Consider the following 24,088-nt stretch of genomic DNA (forward strand, 5'->3'; position numbering starts at 1 on the left):
TTCAGATCTGAGACAGGTAAGCAAGGCTTGGGGATTCAGCAAGATGAAAGGGGTAGAATGTGGACTGAGACAAAGGGTTACCCAACAAACCGATGAGGAAACAATTGCTGCCAGCCCGACTGCTGTTACTCTTGACTTTTCATACGTGGTGGAAACTGGGCCGGAGATGCTTTTATAGCATTGTTACGGCAGGGGACCATAGGAACTTAGGAATTGGGAGCAGAAGTAGGCAAATTCAGCCCTTCGAGCCTGCTCCGCCATTCAATCAGATCATGGCTGATCTGTCCTTGGTCTCAAATCCACCTCCCCACCTGTTCCCCAAACCCCTCTTTATCAGAAATATATCTATCTCGCTCTTGAAACCATTCAACGATTCAGACTCCACCGCCTATGGAGCAGTGAGTTCCACAAATTCACCACCCTCTGCGAGTAGTAGTTCCTCCTTATCTCAGTTTTAAATCTACCGCCTCTCAACCTATACCTGTGACCTCTCGTTCGAAATGGCCCCATAACAGGAAACATTTGGTCTACATTTACTTTATCAATCCCTTTCAAAATTTTATATACCTCCATCAGATCCCCCTCATCCTTCTAAACTCCAGTGAGTACAAGCCCAAACTTTTTAATCTCTCCTCATACGTCAACCCTTTCATCCCCGGAATCAATCTGGTGAACCTGCTCTGAACGGCCCCCAATGCCTCCACATCCTTCCTCAAACAAAGGAGACCAAAACTGGACACAGTACTCCAGGTGTGGTCTCACCAACACCCTATACAATTGCAACAACATTTCTCTCCTCTTATACTCCAGCTCCTTTCAATAAATGCCAATATCCCATTTGCCTTTTTTGTTACATGCTGCGCCTGAGTACTGACTTTCTGTGATCCATGAAGAAAGACACCCAGATCCCTCTGCCCAGACACATTTTGAATCTGCTTTCCATTTATGTACTTATCCACATTAAACTCCATCTGTCAAATTTTGGCCCAGTCTCCTTGCCTACCTATATCCGTCTGTAGAATCTTTATATCCTCTTCACTGCCTGCTTTCCCACCTATTTTAGTATCATCCGCAAATTTTGCTCTGTTACACTCTGTCCCTGCTTGCAGATCATTTATCTAGACTGTAAACAGTTGAGGTCCGAGGACTGACCCCTGCGGCACCCCGCTAGTTACATTTCGCCAGCCAGAGAAGGACCCATTTATCCCGACCCTCTGCTTTCTGTCATTCAGCCAATCCTCAATCCAATCCAGTACTCTACCCCCAACCCCCTGCGATCCCGCCTTCTGGATCAGTCTTTTACGCGGCACCTTGTCAAACACCTTCTGGAAATCTAGATATACCACATCCACAGGTTCCCCTCTATCCACCTTGCTGGTTATGTCCTCAAAGAATTTGAGCAAGTTTGTCAGGCATGACTTTCCCTTCATAAATCCATGTTGAGAATGGTGGATTGAGCTTTGTCTTTCCAAATGCTCAGCCTTCTCTCCCTTAATAATTGATTCCAGCAAATTCCCCACCACAGAGGTCAAGGTCACTGGCCTCTAGTTTCCTACTTTTTGCCTCTCTCCTTTATTGAATAGGGGTGTCACATTAGCGTGTTTCCAATCCACCGGGACCTTACCAGAATCCAAGGAACTTTGAAATATCACAACCATTCGGACCCATCATGATAGGACCATTCGGCCTATCATGTCTGCACTGGCTCTCTCCAAGAGCAACACAGTTAGCCCCACTCCCAACCCCTAACCCCCTTTCCCCTACAAATTTCTCACTCCTTTGGTACTTTTCCAACTTATTTTTGAAAGTTACGATTGACTCTGCCTCCTCCACTCTCATGATGTGGAGATGCCGGAGTTGGACTGGGGTAAACACAGTAAGAAGTTTGACAACACCAGGTTAAAGTCCAACAGGTTTATTTGGTAGCAAAAGCCACACAAGCTTTCGGAGCCCCAAGCCCCTTGGGGCTCATCGAGTCCTCCCGAAAGCCCCTTGGGGCTTGGGGCTCCGAAAGCTTGTGTGGCTTTTGCTACCAAATAAACCTGTTGGACTTTAACCTGGTGTTGTTAAACCTCTTACTGTGTCCTCCACTCTCAGACAGTGCATCAAATTCACCTCAAATCTGGATGACAGAGCGATGAAGGGTCTCGAAACGTTGGCTCCATTCTCTCTCCACAGACACTGTCAGACCTGCTGAAATATTCCAGCATTTTCTGTTTTTGTTTCAGTTTCCAGCATCCGCAGTATTTTGCTTTGATTTTTACTTTAAACCTGTGTACTCTTCTCAAACATTCGGCCATCAAGAACAGTCTCCCTCCATCTCCTGTCAGGGCCCCTCACAATTTTGAACGCCTTTATCAAATCTCCTCTCCACCGTCTCTTGCCTCAGAAACACGACCCCAGTTCATCCAAGCAACTGAGCTGTGGAGCCGTTCCCAGAGATCTTTCTGCACCCTTCACATCCTCCCGAAAGCGCAAACAGTTTTAAAACACGTTTACATTACAACAGCAGCAATCCAGAAGACAAACACAGAACACCTTGCAAGTGATCCAGAACCAAGACATGTCCCAGTTTGCCTTCCAGGGTTTGTGTTCCGATAGACTTGGGCTAAATTTAAAAAAGAATCAACGAAACAATCCAATCTGTGAGGTGGGGCAGGTGTGGGGGGGAGACAGAAAAACGAACGAGAAACTTCTCTTACCTTTCGGGACTTTTTAACCATTGTTGCTGCTACGGAAACTGTTTGGAGCATCGGAAGTGCTCAGTCTGTAAGGATCGAGTAAAGTCAGCTGATCTACAAAAATCCAGTGCAGTGTGATTGTGATGTGAAACAACAGAGCAGGATTCCACAGATCTATGTGCATGACGCACACATGTAGACGGTCTATACATAGAACAAGTACAGCCAGTTGCACAACCACTTCGGGGTCTGTTATGGATCATTGGGCAGCATTCCCAACTCTGAGTCAGGAGCTTTGCGGCTTTGAGGAACCACACAATATTCAGACTGACACTCGCTGTGCAGTACCGAGGGACTGCTGCACTGTTGGAGGTGCCACCTTTTGAATTAGAGGTTAAACCAAGCCTCCCATCTACCCTCTTAGAAGGGCGCAAGAGATCCCACAACACTACTTCAAAGAAGAATCAGGGAGCTCGCCCCAGTATCCTGGCCAATATTTATTTGATTTGATTTATTGTCACATATATTAGTATACAGTGAAAAGTATTGTTTCTTGCGCGCTGTCATTTGAGAATCCCGACAGTGCAGGAGGCTATTCAGCCCATCGAGTCTGTACCAACCACAATCCCACCCAGGCCCTATCCCTATAACCATATTTACTCTAGCTAGTCCCCCCGACGCTAAGGGGCAATTTAGCATGGCCAATCCACCTAACGCACACATCTTTGGACTGTGGGAGAAAACCGGAGCACCCGGAAGAAACCCACGCAGACATAGGGAAACGTGCAAACCCCACACAGACAGTGACCCGAGCCGAGAATTGAACCCAGGTCCCTGGTGCTGTGAGGCAGCAGTGCTGACCATTGCTGCTGTGCAGACAAAGCATACCATACATAGAGAAGGAAAGGAGAGTGTGCAGAATGTGTTGTTGCAGTCATAGCTAGGGCGTAGAGAAAAATCAAGTTAGTGCGAAGTAGGTCCATCCAAAAGTCTAATGGCAGCAGGGAAGAAGTTGTTGTTTTTAAGTCGGTTGGTAAGTGTCCTCAGACTTTTATATCTTTTTCCCGACAGAACAAGGTGGACCTCTGGGGTGCGTGGGGTCATTGATAATCCCTCAATCGCCATCACTAACTAGACAATGGGACTCTTGCTGTTTGTGGGAGTTTACCGTGTGTAAATTAGCTGCAATATTTCCTACATAACAACAGTCACTATGCTTCAAAAATGCTTCATTGGTTGTGAAGTGTTTTTGAGACATGTTGCCATTAGAAAAGGCGATATAGGAATGCAAGTCTCACTTTAAAAAAACGGATGCAGGGGAGGAAGTTACGGGCTGGATTCTAATCAATGTAGTTCAAATGTGACCAAGGCTTCATCACCGTGTAAGTCATGAGGACAGTTGCATTGGGCGATGCTGGAATTTGCGATGAATCCCGGCTGCAAGTGGTTAAAGTTGGATTTAGCACATTCCCAAGGATTGCACTTTACACATTGACACAGTGTCATACTGAAACTGAGATCTGAAGTTACGTGAAGTTAAAGCTAAAGTTTATTTATTAGTGTCACAAATAGGCTTACATTAACACTGCAATGAAGTTACTGTGAAAATCCCTTGGTCGCCACCTGTTCAGGTACACTGAGGGAGAATTTAACACAGCCAATGCATCTAACTAGCACGTCTTTCGGACTGTGGGAGGAAACCAGAGCACCCGGAGGAAACCCACACAGACTCGGGGAGAATGTGCAAACTCCACACTGACAGAGACCCAAGCCAGGAATCGAATCCGGGTCCCTAGCGCTGTGAGGCAGTAGTGCCAACCACTGTGCCACCGTGAAGGGTGTTAGCAACCCATACACCCTCCCCTCGCCCCTCTCTGGCACAAAGTGATCCGCGGTTAGAAACAGCTTTGAATTGTGCTGGGTAACAACATGGAAAGAGAGAGAGAGAGAGAGAGAGAGAGGGAACCCAGTCAGCGACAGCATTGAAAGAGTTAACGCCACTTCCTTGTCAACAGCACACGAAACCGGTCCGTCCACAATTGTTTTTGCTGCAGACGTGTCTGAACTCAGAGTAGATATTCTCTATTCTTCCCCACTACATCCCTTCTGTCACATTGCCCTTTTAAATACCGTCCATCGATCATATCCCCCCCCGTCCTGGGGAAGGGTGGACGGGGCTGAAACATCGATCACTGCAATTTCACTAACATTGACAACCTGCAGAGGCTTTCCATCTTCCTGTGCCTCGTTTTATTCTCCTCAAGTATCTCACCGCAGTTCTTGCCCCGACTTTGTTGATTGTTGTAATCCTACACTCTATAAACCTTGGTACACTTTACCCCAAGGCTTTACTGTTAATCACAATGGAGTGGCGATAAATGATGCAGTAATTGGTCTCACTGTTTAAGGTTCCATATCTCCAGGGTTCTCTTCGATTCTCCCCAAGAATGAACACCCAATCCCCAGCACTCTAATGAATTTCTTTGAATATTGTTGTTTATTAGTTAAGAGCACCTGTGCCGTCAGACAGACAGACAGACACAGACAGACAGACAGACAGACAGACAGACAGAGGGAGAAAAAGCTGCTTCACAATCAAGGAACTGCCACTTGGGTAATCCATGGTCAGTTTGCGTTCTGATTGGGCAAGACACCATGAGGATAGACAGGCACAGAGATAGAGAGTTTGCATGGAGGTGGGGGCTGGTGCGGGGGTGGTGGGGGCTGGTGCGGGGGTGGGGGGGGGGGGGGGGGCATTTGGAGGCAAGAATTGACATGATGAAATCTCCAGAATTATGCACACCTGAAATTGAGAACCCTATCACCTCCTACAGCCCAACCCATACCAATCTCACCCTCCTATCCACACACCGACTCCACCACCGCCCCCCGCTCCCCCCACACCCCCACCCCCAGCTGAGAACGCTATAAATTAGGAATTCAGACTGTAACCTGTCTTGTCTCTGGGTCTGTATTCGCTGGAGTTTAGAAGGATGAGGAGGGGATCTTATTGAAACTTACAGGATACTGCGAGGCCTGGATAGAGTGGACGTGGAAAGGATGTTTCCACTGGTAGGAAAAACTAGAACCAGAGGGCACAACCTCAGGCTAAAGGGACGATTCTTTAAAACAGAGATGAGGAGGAATTTTTCAGCCAGAGAGTGGTGAATCTGTGGAACTCTTTGCTGCAGTTGGTTTTGGAGGCCAGGTCATTGAGTGTCTTTAAGACAGAGATAGATAGGTTCTCGATTAATAAGGGGATCAGGGGTTATGGAGAAAAGGCAGGAGAATGGGGATGAGAAAAATATCAGCCATGATTGAATGGCGGAGCAGACTCGATGGGCCAAGTGGCCTAATTTTGCTCCTATGTTTTATGGACTCAGTAATCCGTAGGGTGGTACTCACCGATCGATAAGAGAATCCCATCACATACCATCAACACAACTTAATCAAATTGACTCTTTTAGCTACCTCCTCTTTCTGACAATGCGTTCTTATGCATTTCTCGAGTAAATACATAGACAGGCCATTCGACCCATCCACTCCATGCCTATATTTATGCTCCACTCAAGCCTCTTCCCATCTTTCTTCATCTAACTCTACTATCATAGAATCATAGAATCATAGAATCATAGAAACCCTACAGTGCAGAAGGAGGCCATTCGGCCCATCGAGTCTGCACCGACCACAATCCCACCCAGGCCCTACCCCCACACATTTACCCGCTAATCCCTCTAACCTACGCATCTCAGGACTCTAAGGGACAATTTTTAACCTGGCCAATCAACCTAACCCGCACATCTTTGGACTGTGGGAGGAAACCGGAGCACCCGGAGGAAACCCACGCAGACACGAGGAGAATGTGCAAACTCCACACAGACAGTGACCCGAGCCGGGAATCGAACCCGGGACCCTGGAGCTGTGAAGCAGCAGTACTAACCACTGTGCCACCGTGCCGCCCTGTATCCTAATACTCGATTCCCTTCTCCCTCAAAATGCATCTATGCTATTCACTCCAACTACTCTCTGAATCATAGAAACCCTACAGTGCAGAAAGAGGCCATTCGGCCCATCGAGTCTGCACCGACCACAATCCCACCCAGACCCTATCCCCACATATTTACCTGCTAATCCCTCTAAGTTACGCATCCCGGGACACTAAGGGGCAATTTAGCATGGCCAATTAACCTAGCCTGCACATCTTTGGACTGTGGGAGGAAACTGGAGCACCCGGAGGAAACCCACGCAGACACAGGAAGAATGTGCAAACTCCACACAGACAGTGACCCAAGCCGGGAATCGAACCCAGGTCCCTGGAGCTGTGAAGCAGCAGTGCTAACTACTGTGCTACCGTGCCGCCTCTGTGGTTGAGAGACCCCACATTCTCACCATACTTTTGGGTAAAGATTTCTTGGTGACTACCTCATATTCACAGCCTCTTCCCCATAAGAGGAAGCATTCTCTCTATCTCCACTCTATCAAAACCTTTCAGATTTTTAAAGGTCTCCGCAAAGTCACCCTCAGACTCCTTAGTTGAAGAGGAGAGACCCAGCCTGTGAATCCTTTTCTGATACAACCCAAACTTTTCAGGAATCATCTTGGTAAATCTTCTCTGCACCCTCTCCAATGCCCCCATACCATTTTCATAATAACATGGTGACCAGAACTACCTGCAGAAATAAGTGTGGATAGAAATAAGGATTGATAGCCTTCAAAAACCTTCCCATTTTCATCAGTTTTAATAAGTCCCACTGGATTCTCCTACACATGCTTCATGGGTCCAAGTTTTAATTTGATAGCAATTACCACAACTCTGTTTAAATAAACCGGGCTGAATTACGGAATTGTTACAGAGTGGTGGCCATTCAGCCCATTGTGTCTGCACTAGCTTTCTAAATGAGCAATTTATTTAGTGCCATTCTCCCGCCTTCTTCCCATGTCCCTGTACGTTCTTCCATTACAAATAACAATCTAGTTCTTCCTCCACACTCCCAGGCAGCACATTTCCAGATTCCAACAACTCGCTGGGTGAAAAAGGTCGTCCACATGTCGCTTTTGCTTCTTTTACCAATTACTTTAAATCTCTGCCCTCTCGTTCTCGATCCTTTCTTAAGTGGGAACAGTTTCTCCCTCTCTATTCTGTGCAGACTCCTCATGACTTTAAACATTTCTACCAAACCTCCTCTCAGCCTTCTTGGGCGTTACTCCCCTGACAGCACAGCTATACATGACGTGGAGATGCCGGCATTGGACTGGGGTAAGCACAGTAAGAAGTCTCACAACACCAGGTTAAAGTCCAACAGGTTTATTTGGCAGCACGAGCTTTCAGAGTCTCAGACTCCTTCTTCAGGTGAGTGAGGAGTTGTGTTCACAAACAGGGCACATACAGAGACAAACTCAATTTACAAGATAATGATTGGAATGCGAGTCTTTACAGGTAATCAAGTCTTAAAGGTACAGACAATGTGAGTGGAGAGAGGGCCAAGCACAGGTTAAAGAGATGTGTATTGTCTCCAGCCAGGACAGTTAGTGAGATTTTGCAAGCCCAGGCAAGTTGTAGGGGTTACAGGTAGTGTGACATGAACCCAAGATTCCGGTTGAAGCCGTCCACATGTGTGCGGAACTTGGCTATCAGTCTCTGCTCAGCGACTCTGCGTTGTCGTGTAAGTCGCCTTGGAGAAGGCTTACCCGAAGATCAGAGGCTGAATGCCTGTGACTGCTGAAGTGTTCCCCGACTGGAAGGGAACACTCCTGCCTGGTGATTGTCGAGCAGTGTTCATTCATCCGTCGTCGTAGCTTCTGCATGGCCTCGCCAATGTACCATGCTTCAGGACATCCTTTCCTGCAGCGTAACAGGTAGACAAGGTTGGCCGAGTTGCATGAGTATGTACCGTGTACCTGGTGGATGGTGTTCTCACGTGAGATGATGGCATCCATGTCGATGATCTGGCACGTCTTGCAGATGTTGCTGTGGCAGGGTTGTGTGGTGTCGTGGTCACTATTCTCCTGAAGGCTGGGTAGTTTGCTGTGGACAATGGTCTGTTTGAGGTTGTGCGGTTGTTTGAAGGCAAGAAGTGGTCGACGCGCCACAACGAACAACCGCACCGACCTCCTCAGAAGACAAACACGGGACACAGCGGACAGAGTACCCTTCGTCGTCCAGTACTTCCCAGGAGCGGAGAAGCTACGGCATCTTCTCCGGCCCTTCAACATTTCATTGATGAAGACGAACATCTCGTCAAGGCCATCCCCACACCCCCACTTCTTGCCTTCAAAGTGTTCCCTTCCAGTCGGGGAACACTTCAGCAGTCACAGGCATTCAGCCTCTGGGTAAGCCTTCTCCAAGGCAGCCTTCACGACACACGACAACGCAGAGTCACTGAGCAGAGACTGATAGCCAAGTGCCGCACACATGAGGACGGCCTCAACCGGGATCTTGGGTTCATGTCACACTATCTGTAACCCCCACGACTTGCCTGGGCTTGCAAAATCTCACCTAACTGTCCTGTCTGGAGACAATACACATCTCTTTAACCTGTGCTTAACCCTCTCTCCACTCACATTGTCTGTACCTTTAAGACTTGATTACCTGTAAAGACTCGCATTCCAATCATTATCTTGTAAATTGAGTTTGTGTCTGTATATGCCCTGTTTGTGAACACAAGTCCTCACTCACCTGAAGGAGTCTGAGACTCCGAAAGCTTGTGCTGCCAAATAAACCTGTTGGACTTTAACCTGGTGTTGTGAGACTTCTTACAGTACAGCTATACAACAGTCCTAATCTCACCAATCTCTGCTAACACTGAAGCTCCTCATCCCTGGAATTATTCTCATGAATCTTTTCTGCTCTCTCTCTTTCTCTCCAACGCCTTCACATCTTTCCCAAAGTATGACACCTAGAATTGGATGCAAAACTCCAACAGAGGCCAAACCAGTGCCCTTTACAAGTTCAACGTAATCTTTTTGCCCTTACACTTCATGCCTCAATTAATGAAGCCTAGGATACCGTATACTTTATTAACAGCACTCTCCACCTGTCCTCCCACCCTCAATGACTTATGCACAAGTACACCCAGGATCCTTTGCTCCTGCACTCCCTGTAACTTTGTATTTATTTTATTTTGTCACTCCATGCTTTTTATACCAAAATTACTCACTTCACATTTCTCCGCATTGAACTTCATCTGCCACCTGTCTGCCCACTCCACCAGCTTGTCCATGTCCTTTTCAAGTTCTGCACTTTCCTCCTCACAGTTATAGAGTCATAGAGGTTTACAGCATGGAAACAGGCCCTTCGGCCCAACCTGTCCATGCCGCCCTTTCTTTTTTAAAACCCCTAAGCTAATCCCAATTGCTCGCATTTGACCCATATCCCTCTAAACCCATCGTACCCATGTAACTATCTAAATTCTTCCAGCGGAGCAGGCAGAGAGGGGAGCGATTCTTGTGAGGAGAGCTGGAAGGTAAGAGTGTTTGATTTTTAATTTACTTTTTCCGGAGTTTTTTCCAGAGCAGCAGGAAACCGGAAGTAGGCCGTGGAGAGACCTGGAAAGGTTTTTGTATTTTTTCTTTAAAAGGTACTTACCTTTGAGGTTTCGACCTCATTCTTCCAGCGGAGCAGGCAGAGAGGGAAGCGATTCTTGTGAGGAGAGCTGGAAGGCAAGAGTGTTTGATTTTTAATTTTCCGGAGTTTTTTTCCAGAGCAGCAGGAAACCGGAAGTAGGCCATGGAGAGACCTGGGAAGGTTTTTGTTTTGCCCAATAAATTTGAACGGTGAGGAAACCCGAGACACTTACACGTTTAATGTCTCCCACCCTCTCTCCTCCTCTAACCTAAAAAAAAGACTCGATGTGAGAGCAGGTAAGCTTTTTTCTTTCTTTTCTTCTTTTCTCTTTCGTTTCTTAGTAAGAGAAGTTAGCAGGGATGGCAGTGCAGGCAGAGCAATGTTCCTCCTGTGGGATGTTTGAGGTGAGGGACACCATTAGTGTCCCAGCTGAGTACACCTGTAGGAAGTGCACCCAATTCCAGCTCCTTGAAGACCATGTTAGGGATCTGGAGCTGGAACTGGATGAAGTCAGAATCATTTGGGAGGCAGAGACAGTTATAGATAAAAGCTACAGGGAGGTAGTTACTCCTAGAAATGAAGATACTTGGGTGACTGTTAGAAGGGGTAAGAAGCAGTCAGTGCAGCGATCCCCCGTGGCCATTCCTCTGTATAACAAGTATACCGTTTTGGATACTGTTGGTGGGGGGGGGACTTACCAGGGGTAAGCCATGGGGTACAGGTCTCTGGCACAGAGTCTGTCTCTGTTGCTCAGAAGGGAAAGGTGGGAGAGGAGTAGAGCATTAATCATTGGGGACTCCGTAGTTAGGGGGACAGATAGGAGATTCTGTGGGAGCGAGTGGGACTCGCGGTCGGTGTGGTGCCTCCCAGATGCCAGGGTCTGTGATGTCTCGGATCGTGTTTTCGGGATCCTTAAGGGGGAGGGGGACCAGTCCCAAGTCGTGGTCCACATCGGCACCAAAGACATAGGTAGGAAAAGGGATGGGGATGTAAGGCAGAAATTCAGGGAGTTAGGATGGAAGCTTAGAGCTCGAACAAACAGAATTGTTATCTCTGGTTTGTTACCCGTGCCACGTGCTAGCGAGGAGAGGAATAGGGAGAGAGAGCAATTGAACACGTGGCTACAGGGATGGTGCAGGAGGGAGGGATTCAGATACCTGGATAATTGGGGCTCATTCTGGGGTAGGTGGGACCTCTACAGATGGGATGGTCTACACCTGAACCAGAGGGGTACCAATATCCTGGGGGGGAAAATTTGCTAATGCTCTTCGGGACGGTTTAAACTAATTCAGCAGGGGGATGGGAACCTGAATTGTAGCTCCAGTGTACAGGAGGTTGAGAGTAGTGAGGTCATGAATAAGGTTTCAAGGTCGCAGGAGTGTACCGGCAGGCAGGAAGGTGGTTTGAAGTGTGTCTACTTCAATGCCAGGAGCATCCGTAATAAGGTGGGTGAACTTGCAGCATGGGTTGGTACCTGGGACTTCGATGTTGTGGCCATCTCGGAGACACGGATAGAGCAGGGACAGGAATGGTTGTTTCAGGTTCCGGGGTTTAGATGTTTCAGTAAGAGCAGGGAAGGTGGTAAAAGAGGTGGAGCTGTGGCATTGTTAGTCAAGGACAGTATTACGGTGGCAGAAAGGACGTTTGATGAGGACTCATCTACTGAGGTAGTATGGGCTGAGGTTAGAAACAGGAAAGGAGAGGTCACCCTGTTGGGAGTTTTCTATAGGCCTCCGAAAAGTTCCAGAGATGTAGAGAAAAGGATTGCAAAGATGATTCTGGATGGGAGCGAAAGTAACAGGGTAGTTGTTATGGGGGACTTTAACTTTACAAATATTGACTGGAAACGCTATAGTTCGAAGACTTTAGATGGGTCAGTTTTTGTTCAATGTGTGCAGGAGGGTTTCCTGACACAGTATGTAGATAGGCCAACAAGAGGCGAGGCCACATTGGATTTGGTACTGGGTAATGAACCAGGCCAGGTGTTAGATTTGGAGGTAGGTGAGCACTTTGGTGATACTGACCACAATTCGGTTACGTTTACTTTAGTGATGGAAAGGGATAGGTACATACCGCAGGGCAGGAGTTATAGCTGGGGGAAAGGAAATTATGATGCGATTAGGCGAGATTTAGGATGCATAGGATGTGGAAGGAAACTGCAGGAGATGGGCACAATTGAAATGTGGAGCTTGTTCAAGGAACAGCTACTGCGTGTCCTTGATAAGTATGTACCTGTCAGGCAGGGAGGCAGTGGTCGAGCAAGGGAACCGTGGTTTACTAAAGAAGTTGAATCTCTTGTGAAGAGGAAGGAGGAGACTTATGTAAAGATGAGACGTGAAGGCTCAGTTAGGGCGCTTGAGAGTTACAAGTTAGCCAGGAAGGACCTAAAGAGAGAGCTAAGAGGAGCCAGAGGGGACATGAGAAGTCTTTGGCAGGTAGGATCAAGGAAAACCCTAAAGCTTTCTATAAGTATGTCAGGAATAAAAGAATGACTAGGGTAAGATGAGGGCCAGTCAAGGACAGTAGTGGGAAGTTGTGCGTGGAGTCCGAAGAGATAGGAGAGGCGCTAAATGAATATTTTTCGTCAGTATTCACACAGGAAAAAGACAATGTTGTCGAGGAAAATACTGAGATACAGGCTATTAGAGTAGACAGGATTAAGGTTCATAAGGAGGAGATGTTAGCAATTCTGGAAAGTGTGAAAATAGATAAGTCCCCTGGGCCAGGTGGGATTTATCCTAGGATTCTCTGGGAGGCTGGGGAGGAGATTGCAGAGCCTTTAGCTTTGATCTTTATGTCGCCATTGTCTACAGGAATAGTGCCAGAAGACTGGAGGATAGCTAATGTTGTCCCCTTGTTCAAGAAGAGGAGTAGAGACAACCCTGGTAATTATAGACCAGTGAGCCTTACTTCTGTTGTGGGCAAAGTTTTGGAAAGGATTATAAGAGATAGGATTTATAATCATCTAGAAAGGAATAATTTGACTACGGATAGTCAATACGGTTTTGTGAAGGGTAGGTCGTGCCTCACAAACCTTATTGAGTTCTTTGAGAAGGTGACCAAAGAGGTGGATGAGGGTAAAGCAGTTGATGTGGTGTATATGGATTTCAGTAAAGCATTTGATAAGGTTCCCCACGGATGGCTATTGCAGAAAATACGGAGGCATGGGATTAAGGGTGATTTAGCGGTTTGGATCAGAAATTGGCTAGCTATAAGAAAACAGAGGGTGGTGGTTGATGGGAAATGTTCATCCTGGAGTTCAGTTACTAGTGGTGTACCGCAAGGATCTGTTTTGGGGCCACTGCTGTTTGTCATTTTTATAAATGACCTGGATGAGGGCGTAGAAGGATGGGTTAGTAAATTTGCAGATGACACTAAAGTCGGTGGAGTTATGGACAGTGCGGAAAGATGTTGCAGGTTACAGAGGGACATAGATAAGCTGCAGAGCTGGGCTGAGAGGTGGCAAATGGAGTTTAATGCGGAAAAGTGTGAGGTGATTCACTTTGGAAGGAGTAACAGGAATACAGAGTACTGGGCTAATGGTAAGATACTTGGTAGTGTGGATGAGCAGAGAGATCTCGGTGTCCATGTGCATAGATCCCTGAAAGTTGGCACCCAGGTTGATAGGGTTGTTAAGGCGACGTACGGTGTGTTAGCTTTTATTTGTAGAGGGATTGAGTTTCGGAGCCATGAGGTCATGTTGCAGCTGTACAAAACTCCGGTGCGGCCGCACTTGGAGTATTGCGTACAGTTCTGGTCGCCGCATTATAGGAAGGATGTGAAAGCATTGGAAAGGGTGCAGAGGAGATTTACCAGGATGTTGCCTGGTATGGTGGGAAGGTCTTATGAGGAAAGGCTGAGGGACTTGAGGCTGTTTTCGTTAGAGAGAAGAAGGTTAAGAGGTGACTTAATGGAGGCATACAAGATGATCAGAGGATTAGATAGGGTGGATAGTGAGAGCCTTTTTTCCTCGGATGGTGATGGCTAGCACAAGGGGACATAGCTTTAAATTGAGGGATGATAGATATAGGACAGATGTCAGAAGTAGGTTCCTTACTCAGAGAGTAGTAAGGGCATGGTATGCCCTTCCTGCAACAGTAGTGGACTCGCCAACATTAAGGGCATTTAAATGGTCAATGGATAAACATATGGATGTTATTGGAATAGTGTAGGTTAGATGGGCTTTAGATTGGTTTCACAGGTCGGCGCAACATCGAGGGTCGACCTGTGAAAAATTGCCCCTCTGGACACTTTTGTATCTCTCCCCTCTCACCTTAAACCTATGCCCTCTAGTTTTAGACTCCCCTACCTTTGGGAAAAGATATTGACTATCTAGCTGATCTGTGCCCCTCATTATTTTAGACCTCTATAACGTCACCCCTCAGCCTCCTGCGCTCCAGAGAAAAAAGTCCCAGTCTATCCAGCCTCTCCTTATAACTCAATCCATCAAGTCCTGGTAGCATCCTAGTAAATCTTTGCTGTGCTCTTTCTAGTTTAATAATACCCTTTCGATAATAGGGTGACCAGAATTGCACACAGTATTCCAAGCATGGCCTTACCAATGTCTTGCACAACTTCAACAAGGCATTCCAACTCCTGTATTCAATGTTCTGACCAATGAAACCAAGCATGCCGAATGCCGCCTTCACCACTCTGTCCACCTGTGACTCCACTTTCAAGGAGCTATGAACATGTACTCCTAGATCTCTCTGTTCTTTAACTCTCCCCAACACCCTACCATTAACTGAGTAAGTCCTGCCATGGTTCAATCTACCAAAATGCATCACCTCGCATGTGTCTAAATTAAACTCCATCTGCCATTCGTCGGCCTACTGGCCCAATTGATCAAGATCCCGTTGCAATTGGAGATAACTTTCTTCACTGTCCACTATGCCACCAATGTTAGTGTCATCTGCAAACTTACTAACCATGCCTCCTATATTCTCATCCAAATCATTAATATAAATGACAAAGAACAGTGGGCCCAGCACCGATCCCTGTTCACAATTGTTTCTGCCCCTTTTCTTCTTAAAGATTCCAATTCAGTTTATTTTACGCTGGCGGGTTCAGTAATGTTATGGCGTGACAAATAATAAGTACCAGGCTGTCTAAATCCCAAAGGGAAACTTGAAACAAGCTGCCACAACAGTTTTCAATTTATCTATTATGAGGAGTTATCGGAAATCAAGGTAAGTAAGTCCTAAACCACTGGTTGATTTTTAAATAGTAAATATATACATATACTAAATGATAACAAAAATAAAATAACATTTAAAGGCACAAGAACACATTTACACAGTTAATTTTATTAACATTTCCTTAAAAACGTTAGATTAAATAAACTCAAAAGATAAAAGTGCAGGAACGTGGGGAGAAGGCGGGAGAATGGCACTAAATAAATTGCTCATTTAGAAAGCTAGTACAGACACAACGGGCTGAATGGCCACCACTCTCTAACAATTCCGTGATTCAGCACGGTTTATTTAAACAGAGTTGTGATAATTGCTATCAAATTTTTGATGACAACAGTGCTTATAGATTTTCTAAGCTATAACCTTCTAGTATCATCTAGTACCACACAATACTCCGCTGTCCTGTTTTCACCTTTAACCTTCCACTCTATTGTTTTTACAATCCTTTAGAGGTTCCTCTTCCCAGAATTGATTGACTTTTTTTATTAGTTTATGGCCACGACATCTATAAAATAAACTTACTATTTTGCCTCACACATTTACCAACTCCCACTTGTATATGTTTCCTTAGAAATTCAATTGTAAACTTTAAAATCACTTCCCCTATCTGCCTAATGTAAGTTCCTAGTCAAGCTGTTTCTCTGGCCTCCTGTGCTTTACCATTTGTCTTCCTACCTCCTTTATTGATGATGTGATCTTTGCAGCCCAACTGTCTCCGCATGAATTAAACCAGTCACAACCCATATTCATACACGCACACAAATGTTTCCCAGTATTTCCCAGAGGATTAAGGAAATTTGGCATGTCCGCTACGATTCTCCCCAACTTTTAGAGACGCACCATAGAAAGCATTCTTTCTGGTTGTATCACAGCTCGGTATGGCTCCTGCTCTGCCCAAGACCGCAAAAAACTATAAAAGGTCGTGAATGTAGCCCAATCCATCATGCAGCCCGTCCATTGACTCTGTCTACATTTCCCGCTGCCTCGGCAACACAGCCAGCATAATTAAGGACCCCACGCACCCCGAACATTCTCTCTTCCACCTTCTTCCGTCAGGAAAAAAAATACAAAAGTCTGAGGTCACGTACCAACCGAACTCAAGAACAGCTTCTTCCCTGCTGCCATCAGACTTTTGAATGGACCTACCTCGCATTAAGTTGATCTTTCTCTACACCCTAGCTATGACTGTAACACTACATTCTGCACTCTCTCGTTTCCTTCTCTATGAATGGTATGCTTTGTCTGTACAGCGCGCAGGAAACAATACTTTTCACTGTATGTTAATACATGTGACAATAATAAATCAAATCAAATATGACAATGATATTGCAAAAAATATAAAGAACTCTCATTTCCTCACATTAACTTTGCCACTCTAGTTGACCTGTTGACACTGTGCTGGTGAGGATGCACAGCGAGGATATTTGATCGAGTAAGTAAGGACACATTGTGGAAGGTGGCAGAGAGACCAGTAACAGAGTAATGAGCATTAGGCTAAGGAAACAGAGGAAAGAGTAAAACAAAAATAAAGGTACTGCGCTATGATCTGGAATGCACTGCCTGAAAGGGTGACGGAGACGGCAGCATGGTGGTAGTGCCAATGAATTAATCATCCAGAGGCCCAGGCTAACAATCTGTGGACTGGGGTTCAAATTCCAGCTGGTGGAATTTAAACTCACTCAATAAATCTGGAATATAAAGCTATGAAACCATTGTCGATTGTCCAAAAAAAGCCATCTGGTTCCCTTTAGGGAAAGAAATCTGCTGTCCTCACTTGGTCTGGCCGGTGACTCCAGAGCCACAGCAACGTGGGTTGACTTTTAACTTCCCTCTGAAATGGCGTGGCAAGTCACTCAGTTCAAGGGAAATTAGGGATGGGCAACACACGCTGACCAAGCCATCCCATGGAAGAATAAGAATAAAATTGCAAATACAACTTGTTGATGGATTGTTTCCCATTCTAATTGGATGGTTCATCAGCCATGATTGAATGGCGGGGCAGACCCGATGGGCCGAGCGGCTTAATTCTGTTCCTACGTCTTATAATTAATATTGTGAGGGGGGGGGTGGTATGGGTAACCTTTAACGAAAGCCACACCTAAGCTTTAGCCAATAGGATGTTGCAGCATTGACCTTTCTCTGCTGGAACCTCAACCCAACTCCAGCCAAGATTGAGAGTCAGCTACACGGTGCGGGGTAGGCGCGAAGGGCTGATTTTTGGCTACTTCTGCTCCTAAATTCCCAAGTTCCTATGCCAATTTCTCTCTACCACATCACCCGAAACAAACATTAGCAAAATATCCCGTGGTTTGTTTTTTACCTGCCGTCTGTCTTTGATCCTTTCAGTACATTTCGCATCGTGCTCCCAGCAATGGAGTTTCTGCTGCTGAGGAATAGGTGGAAGTGTCCCAGCCTAACTCCCTCTCACTGCAGAGATAATATACGCACCCTTAAACATTTATGACGGGGAGAGAGAGGGAATTAGCAAGCAATTCCTTTTATGGCAGCTGTAAAATCTACCTGCGGATGGAAAGAAATAGCAAGGCCTTTTGGGAGGCAGAACGGTGTAATTACAGAACTGGAGGAAACTATTTGTCTGTGAGCTCAAGAGTGAAAGTCCATTAACCTAGCCTCTGATTGGATACCAGTGAGACATTTCTTAAAGGTGCTTTTCTTGTGGTTTTTGGGCATTGCCTTACAGGTGGAGGAGGATTCTGACAATCCCTACATTAGGACATTTTTCCTCCCTGCAGAGAGAAGAATCAAACAATTGAAGGGACGGCACAGCGGTACAGTGGTTGGCACCGCTGCCTCACAGCGCCAGGGAACCGGGTTCAATTCCCAGCTTGGGTCACTGTCTGTGCGGAGTTTGCACATTTTCCCCGTGTCTGCGTGGGTTTCCTCCGGGTGCACCGGTTTCCACCCACAGTTGAAAGATGTGCGGGTCAAGTTGATTGACCATGTTAAATTGCCACTTAGAGTCAGGGGGACTAGCAGTGTGAATACGTGCGGCTACAGGGATTGGGCCTGGGTGGGATTGCGGTCGGTGCAGACCTGATGGGCCGAATGGCCTCCTTCTGCACTATAAGGATTCTATGGAGTCTTTGGATCAAGAAACATTGATAGCTATCTCACCCTTAGGGGAGTGAATGGATAGGGTAAAACCAATGGTGCAATGTGCAGTGTACATGGGGTGTGGGAGGAGATTAAATGGAGTGCTGAAGGCCAGAACGAATATGATCATCCTGTACATTTGTTATAAAAGGGCAGATTTTTATATTTCAGACTTTCCTAGAATTCTAAACCATTTCTAACTTTAATAATGATGTGGGTTTTTTTATTTCATTCATGGGACATAGGTGTCCCTGGCTGGCCAGCATTTATTGCCCATCCCTAGTTGTCCTTGAGAAGGTGGTGGTGAGCTGCTTTCTTGAATCGCTGCAGTCCATGTGCTGTGGGTTGACCCACAATGCCGTTAGGGAGGGAATTCCAGGATTTTGACCAAGCGACTGCGAAGGAACGGCGATATATTTCCAAGTCAGGGTGGTGAGTGGCTTGGAGAGGAACTTGCAGGTGATGGTGTTCCCATGTATCTGTTGCCCTTGTCCTTCCAGATGGAAGTGGTCGTGGGTTTGGAAGATGCTTTCGAAGGATCTCTCTGCAGTGCATCTTGTAGATAGTACACACTGCTGCTACTGAGGATCGGTGGTGGGGGGATGGTGGACAGGCTTTGGGGAGTCGGGAGGTGACTTACTCACCACAGTCTCCCTAGCTTCTGACCTGCTCTTGTAGCCACTGTGTTTATGTGGCGAGTCCAGTTGCGTTTCTGGTCAATGATGACCCCAAGGATGTTGATAGTGGGGGATTCAGCGATGGTTACACCATTGAATGTCAAGGGACGGTGGTTAGAGTGTCTCTTACTGATGATAGTCATTGCCTGACATTTGTGTGGCACGAATACTACTTGCCTCTTGTCAGCCCAAGCTTGGATTTTGTCCAGGTCTTAGCCCATACGATATAGGAGCAGAATTAGGCTATTCTGCCCATCGAGTCTGCTCTGCCATTCAATCATGGCTGATATGCTTCTCATCCCCATTCTCCTCTCCCTCTCCTGTAAGAATCCCTCTCTTCACTAGTTGCAGGAAAGAACACGGACTAATCTTCCCTGTTGGAGTTTGAATGTCTTGCTGTGAGTGCCACAAGTGCAATGGTTTTCCACTGCATTCTGCTAGAAGAGGACTCTTTTCCCCATCCTGTTTGCTATTACGTTATAGGAAGAGGCTGGATATCAATTGGAAAATGAACCAGTTACATGGATGGTCATATCCATGCAAATCGAACTTCCATTTTGACAAACCTCCAGCTTCTGTTGGTGAATTCCTTTATTTACTGACCAGAATGTTTGTCACAGCAGAGGAGCTCCCTGTCCAGGTGAGTGCAATAATCTTGCCGAGGCCAGTCTTCCATCACCAATCACCTTTTTATTTACAGTGATACCTGAACGCGTTTCAACGGTTACAGAGTGCTGATCAGTGCCAAGTCTATCGGATTTGATTTGCTTTGATTTATTGTCACATGTATTAACATACAGTGAAAAGCATTGTTTCTTGCGCGCTATACAGACAAAGCATACCGTTCATAGAGAAGGAAACTAGAGAGTGCAGTTAGAGAGTTTAAAAGAGTTAGAATGAAGTTTTAGAAGCATAGATCATACATCATAGAAACCCTACAGTACAGAAAGAGGCCATTCGGCCCATCGAGTCTGCACCGACCACAATCCCACCCAGGCCCTACCCCCATATCCCTACATATTTTACCCACTAATCCCTCTAACCTACAGATCTCAGGACGCTAAGGGGCAATTTTAGCACGGCCAATCAACCTAACCCGCACATCTTTGGAATGTGGGAGGAAACCGGAGCACCCGGAGGAAACCCACGCAGACGCGGGGAGAATGTGCAAACTCCACACAGACAGTGACCCGAGCCAGGAATCGAACCCAGGTCCCTGGAGCTGTGAAGCAGCAGTGCTGACCATTGTGCCGCCCCTGAATGCGAGTAAAGAATGAAGGTAAAAGATAGAATTAGAAGGTAAGCTGGGCACAGCTTGCAAGAAGTCACCTTGCTGTGGCGCCATCTTGGAATCTTCCAAGATATCGACTGCCAGCCTGAGTGGAGCCAGCTGATTTTAACCTCCCCACTGCTCCTTCCCTATTGGGCGAGCCTCCACTTGCCCAAAGGGGAGCTGATATTCTAAGGGGGCCAAATATTATTTGAAAGTCCAGTGACAATTATTCAGTAGGAAATCTCAGCAGTCATTTTGTATTTACAACATCCCACGTACACTAATCAGATAATGATTCATTCATCTCTTGGGGAGATGGTGAAGCCTTGGATAAGGACATTTAACATTAAAATCCACGCCAGGCCATTCAGGAGAGGATTTAGGAAATGTCTCATTAGATTAACAACGTTAGAAGTGAGAATTATCCAACCCCAAGCTAGTTGAAGTACGAAACTGGAGCTAAAGTTTTTCTTGATACTATATTTACAGAATGCAATGTTGTATATAGGGGCAATTTAGCATGGCCCAATCCATCAGACAAACCAGCCTCCCATCCATTGACTCTGTCTAAACTTCCCACTGCCGCGGAAAAGCAGCCGGCATAATTAAGGACCCCACACACCCCGGACATTCTCTCTTCCACCTTCTTCCATTGGGAAAAAGATACAAAAGTCTGAGGTCACATACCAACCGACTCAGAACAGCTTCTTCCCTGCTGCCATCAGACTTTTGAATGGACCTACCTCGTACTAAGTTGATCTTTCTCTACACCCTAGCTTTGACTGTAACACTACATTCTGCACTCTCTCCTTTCCTTCTCTATGAATGGTATGCTTTGTCTGTGTAGCACGCAAGGAACAATACTTTTCACTGTATACTAATACATGTGACAATAATAAATCAAATCAAATCATCTTTGGACTGTGGGAGGAAAGCAGAGCGCCCAGAGGAAACCCACGCAGACATGGGGTGAATGTGCAAACTCCACACAGACAGTGACCCAAGGCTGGAATCAAATCTAGGCTCCTGGCACTATGAGGCAGCAGTGCTAACCTCTGTGCCACCGTGCCAGTCTCTGCTTCCTATCTACTACCCCAGTGTCCCCGCAGTCTGTCTTCACTCCAATTACGTAATTCAACAATATCTTTTGTCTATATATCTTAACCTAATTAACATACTGTTAATATGTTGAACCCTCTCCCAAAGAGAAACGGCAGATGCGAGCTTAATTGATAATTTTACATTTGAACTGGATAGATTTTTACTAGCCAATGGTTTTAAGGAATAAGGAGATGAGGTTTCATGGTGGCACAGTGGTTAGCACTGCTGCCTCACAGTGTCAGGGACCTGGGTTTAATTCCAACCTTTGTGCAAACTCCACAGACAGTCACCATTCTCCCCGTATCTGCTCCGGTTTCCTCCGGATGCTCCGGTTTCCTCCCACAGTCCAAAGATGTGCAGGTTAGGTGGATTGGCCATACTAAAATACTCCTTAGTGTCAGGGAGATTGGCGGGATAGACGTGTGGGGTTACGGGTATAGGACCTGGGTGGGATTGTTGTCAGTGCAGATTCAATGGGCCGAATAGCCTCTTTCTGCACTGTAGGGATTCTATGAGGTGGAATTAGGGTCAGACAGGATCTTGTTGGGTGGCCTAACAGGCTTGAAGAGTGAAGGGAGTCCCTCCTGTTCCTATGTTAGTTGTTGGAAAAATAATGACCAGGGCACCAACAACATAGGAAACAGGATCCGGAGTGGACCGTTCGGCCCCTCCAGTTTGCTCTACCAGGACAATTTGATGTTTATTCAATAATGCCAGAGGATCATTAACATTGACTTAAACCACCACCAGAATCTGACAGAAAGCATGATGTAAGCGAGTGGTCACCGAAAAGCATCTCCACTAATACAGCATTCCCTTCATTTTGCATAGTATAGTTCTGGAATAGTTTGCACATTCAGGCCCTCATTATCAAGTTCAAACCACAATCTGCGGTTAAGGAGGAAAGCGGGGGGGGTGGGGGAACCAACAGCTCTAAGCAAACATAGGCAATTCACCAATATGGAAATGTTCCTCACAAAATAACACAGGAATCGAGAGAGAGGAAGAGAGGGTGCGGTGAAACCCATCGAGATTTGAGCACCTGCGATTTTTGACTAACCAACCAAAAATCCATTTTCAGCTGAAGGGGAACAATATGGATGAGATGACAACACTCACCGCACTGCTACCTGTTGAACGATACGCAAGGGAAGGATTATTACTCTTAAAGAAGCAGCGTAGAAAAACAAACTCACTTACCAGTAACTGTTACTCAATAAAGGCAAAAAAGGAATGAAGGTCACTTTTAGATTTGAGAAAGATTGCACTGAAATAGGGAGGCACAAAATAAAACAGGAAACGAATAATGGTAACTGGGGAAGGAAGTGTGGTGTCATAAGTATTACACGTAGGCTGTTTGGACAGAGAAACATGCACGTTCAATTATTAACTTCACCGGGGGGGTGATATGAAATAGAACAAGCTAAATTCAGCTAATCAACTCAGCAACCAACCAGTTATTTAACTTCAGTTAATACGGCCACTAAACAAGTCAAACAGGACCTTGGGTTTATTTCTAGACAGAGAATTTTTAAAAAAGTTAAGTTAGTTTGAACTTTAATGTGGAACCTTGATTTGAACACAGCTGTGTCCAGTTCTGCACATGATAACAGAAGACATAGGGTGCAATTCTCCCATCAGGTTTGGTGGTTGGGGGGGTGGGGGGCACGGTGGCACAGTGGTTAACACTGCTGCCTCACAGCTCCAGGGACCCGGGTTTGATTCGCGGCTTGGGTCACTGTCTGTGCAGAGTCTACACGTTCTCCCCGTGTCTGCATGCGTTTCCTCCGGGTGCTCCGATTTCCTCCCACAATCCGAAAGACATACTGGTTAGGGTGCTTTGGCCATGCTACATTCTCCCTCAGTGTACCCGAACAGGTGCTGGAGTGTGGCGACTCGGGGATTTTCACAGTAACTTCATTGTAGTGTTAATGTAAGCCGACTTATGTCACTAATAAACTTAACTTTAAAACTTTATAAACTGGTAGTGGACAGGAGTGGAGAATCTAGCTGGAGCCAGAAGATTGGAAATCCGTCAGTGCAAAATCATATTACAATTTTCATAATTGAATCGCGTGTCGCTCTTCCCGCTGGCTAGTGGCGTGAATTGCATCCGCATCTCATGAATGCCCATTAAAACAACTGCCCATCAGGCCATCCAGTCTCGAAATCAGGAGATAATGTTGGCGTGGAGATGGAGGGCAGAATCCAGTCTACCCCAGCTGACTGATGTACAGCATATATTGTCATTTATATTAATGACTTGGATGAGAATATAGGGGGCATGGTTAGTAAGTTTGTAGATGACACTAAGATTGGCGGCATAGTGGACAGTGAAGAAAGTCATCTCCAATTGCAACGGGATCTTGATCAATTGGGCCAGTGGGCTGACGAATGGCAGATGGAGGTTAATTTAGACAAATGCGAGGTGATGCATTTTGGTAGATTGAACCAGGGCAGGACTTACTCAGTTAATGGTAGGGCGT

At 46.1% G+C, this 24,088-nt stretch overlaps 1 protein-coding gene across 3 annotated transcripts in view; it reads right to left on the reverse strand.

The window, feature by feature from the left end:
• The window catches only part of LOC144479953 (transmembrane protease serine 4-like), a 77,058-nt gene extending 54,290 nt beyond the window's left edge, over nucleotides 1–22,768 (reverse strand). The window contains exons 1-2 of one of the 3 annotated variants that reach the window (XM_078199039.1): nucleotides 22,722–22,768; nucleotides 2,703–2,767 (exon numbers count right to left, since the gene is read on the reverse strand). In XM_078199039.1, coding sequence (XP_078055165.1) covers nucleotides 2,703–2,753 — 51 coding nt within the window. In that variant the 5' untranslated portion in view covers nucleotides 2,754–2,767; nucleotides 22,722–22,768. Of the gene's footprint in view, nucleotides 1–2,702; nucleotides 2,768–17,757; nucleotides 17,842–22,721 lie in introns of those variants that run through there. The other 2 variants (XM_078199038.1, XM_078199043.1) reach the window with 2 other exon arrangements.
• Between the last annotated feature and the right edge of the window lie 1,320 nt (nucleotides 22,769–24,088).

The sequence above is a fragment of the Mustelus asterias genome, chromosome 27 (assembly GCF_964213995.1).
Source record: "Mustelus asterias chromosome 27, sMusAst1.hap1.1, whole genome shotgun sequence".
Classification (NCBI taxonomy): Eukaryota; Metazoa; Chordata; class Chondrichthyes; order Carcharhiniformes; family Triakidae; genus Mustelus; species Mustelus asterias.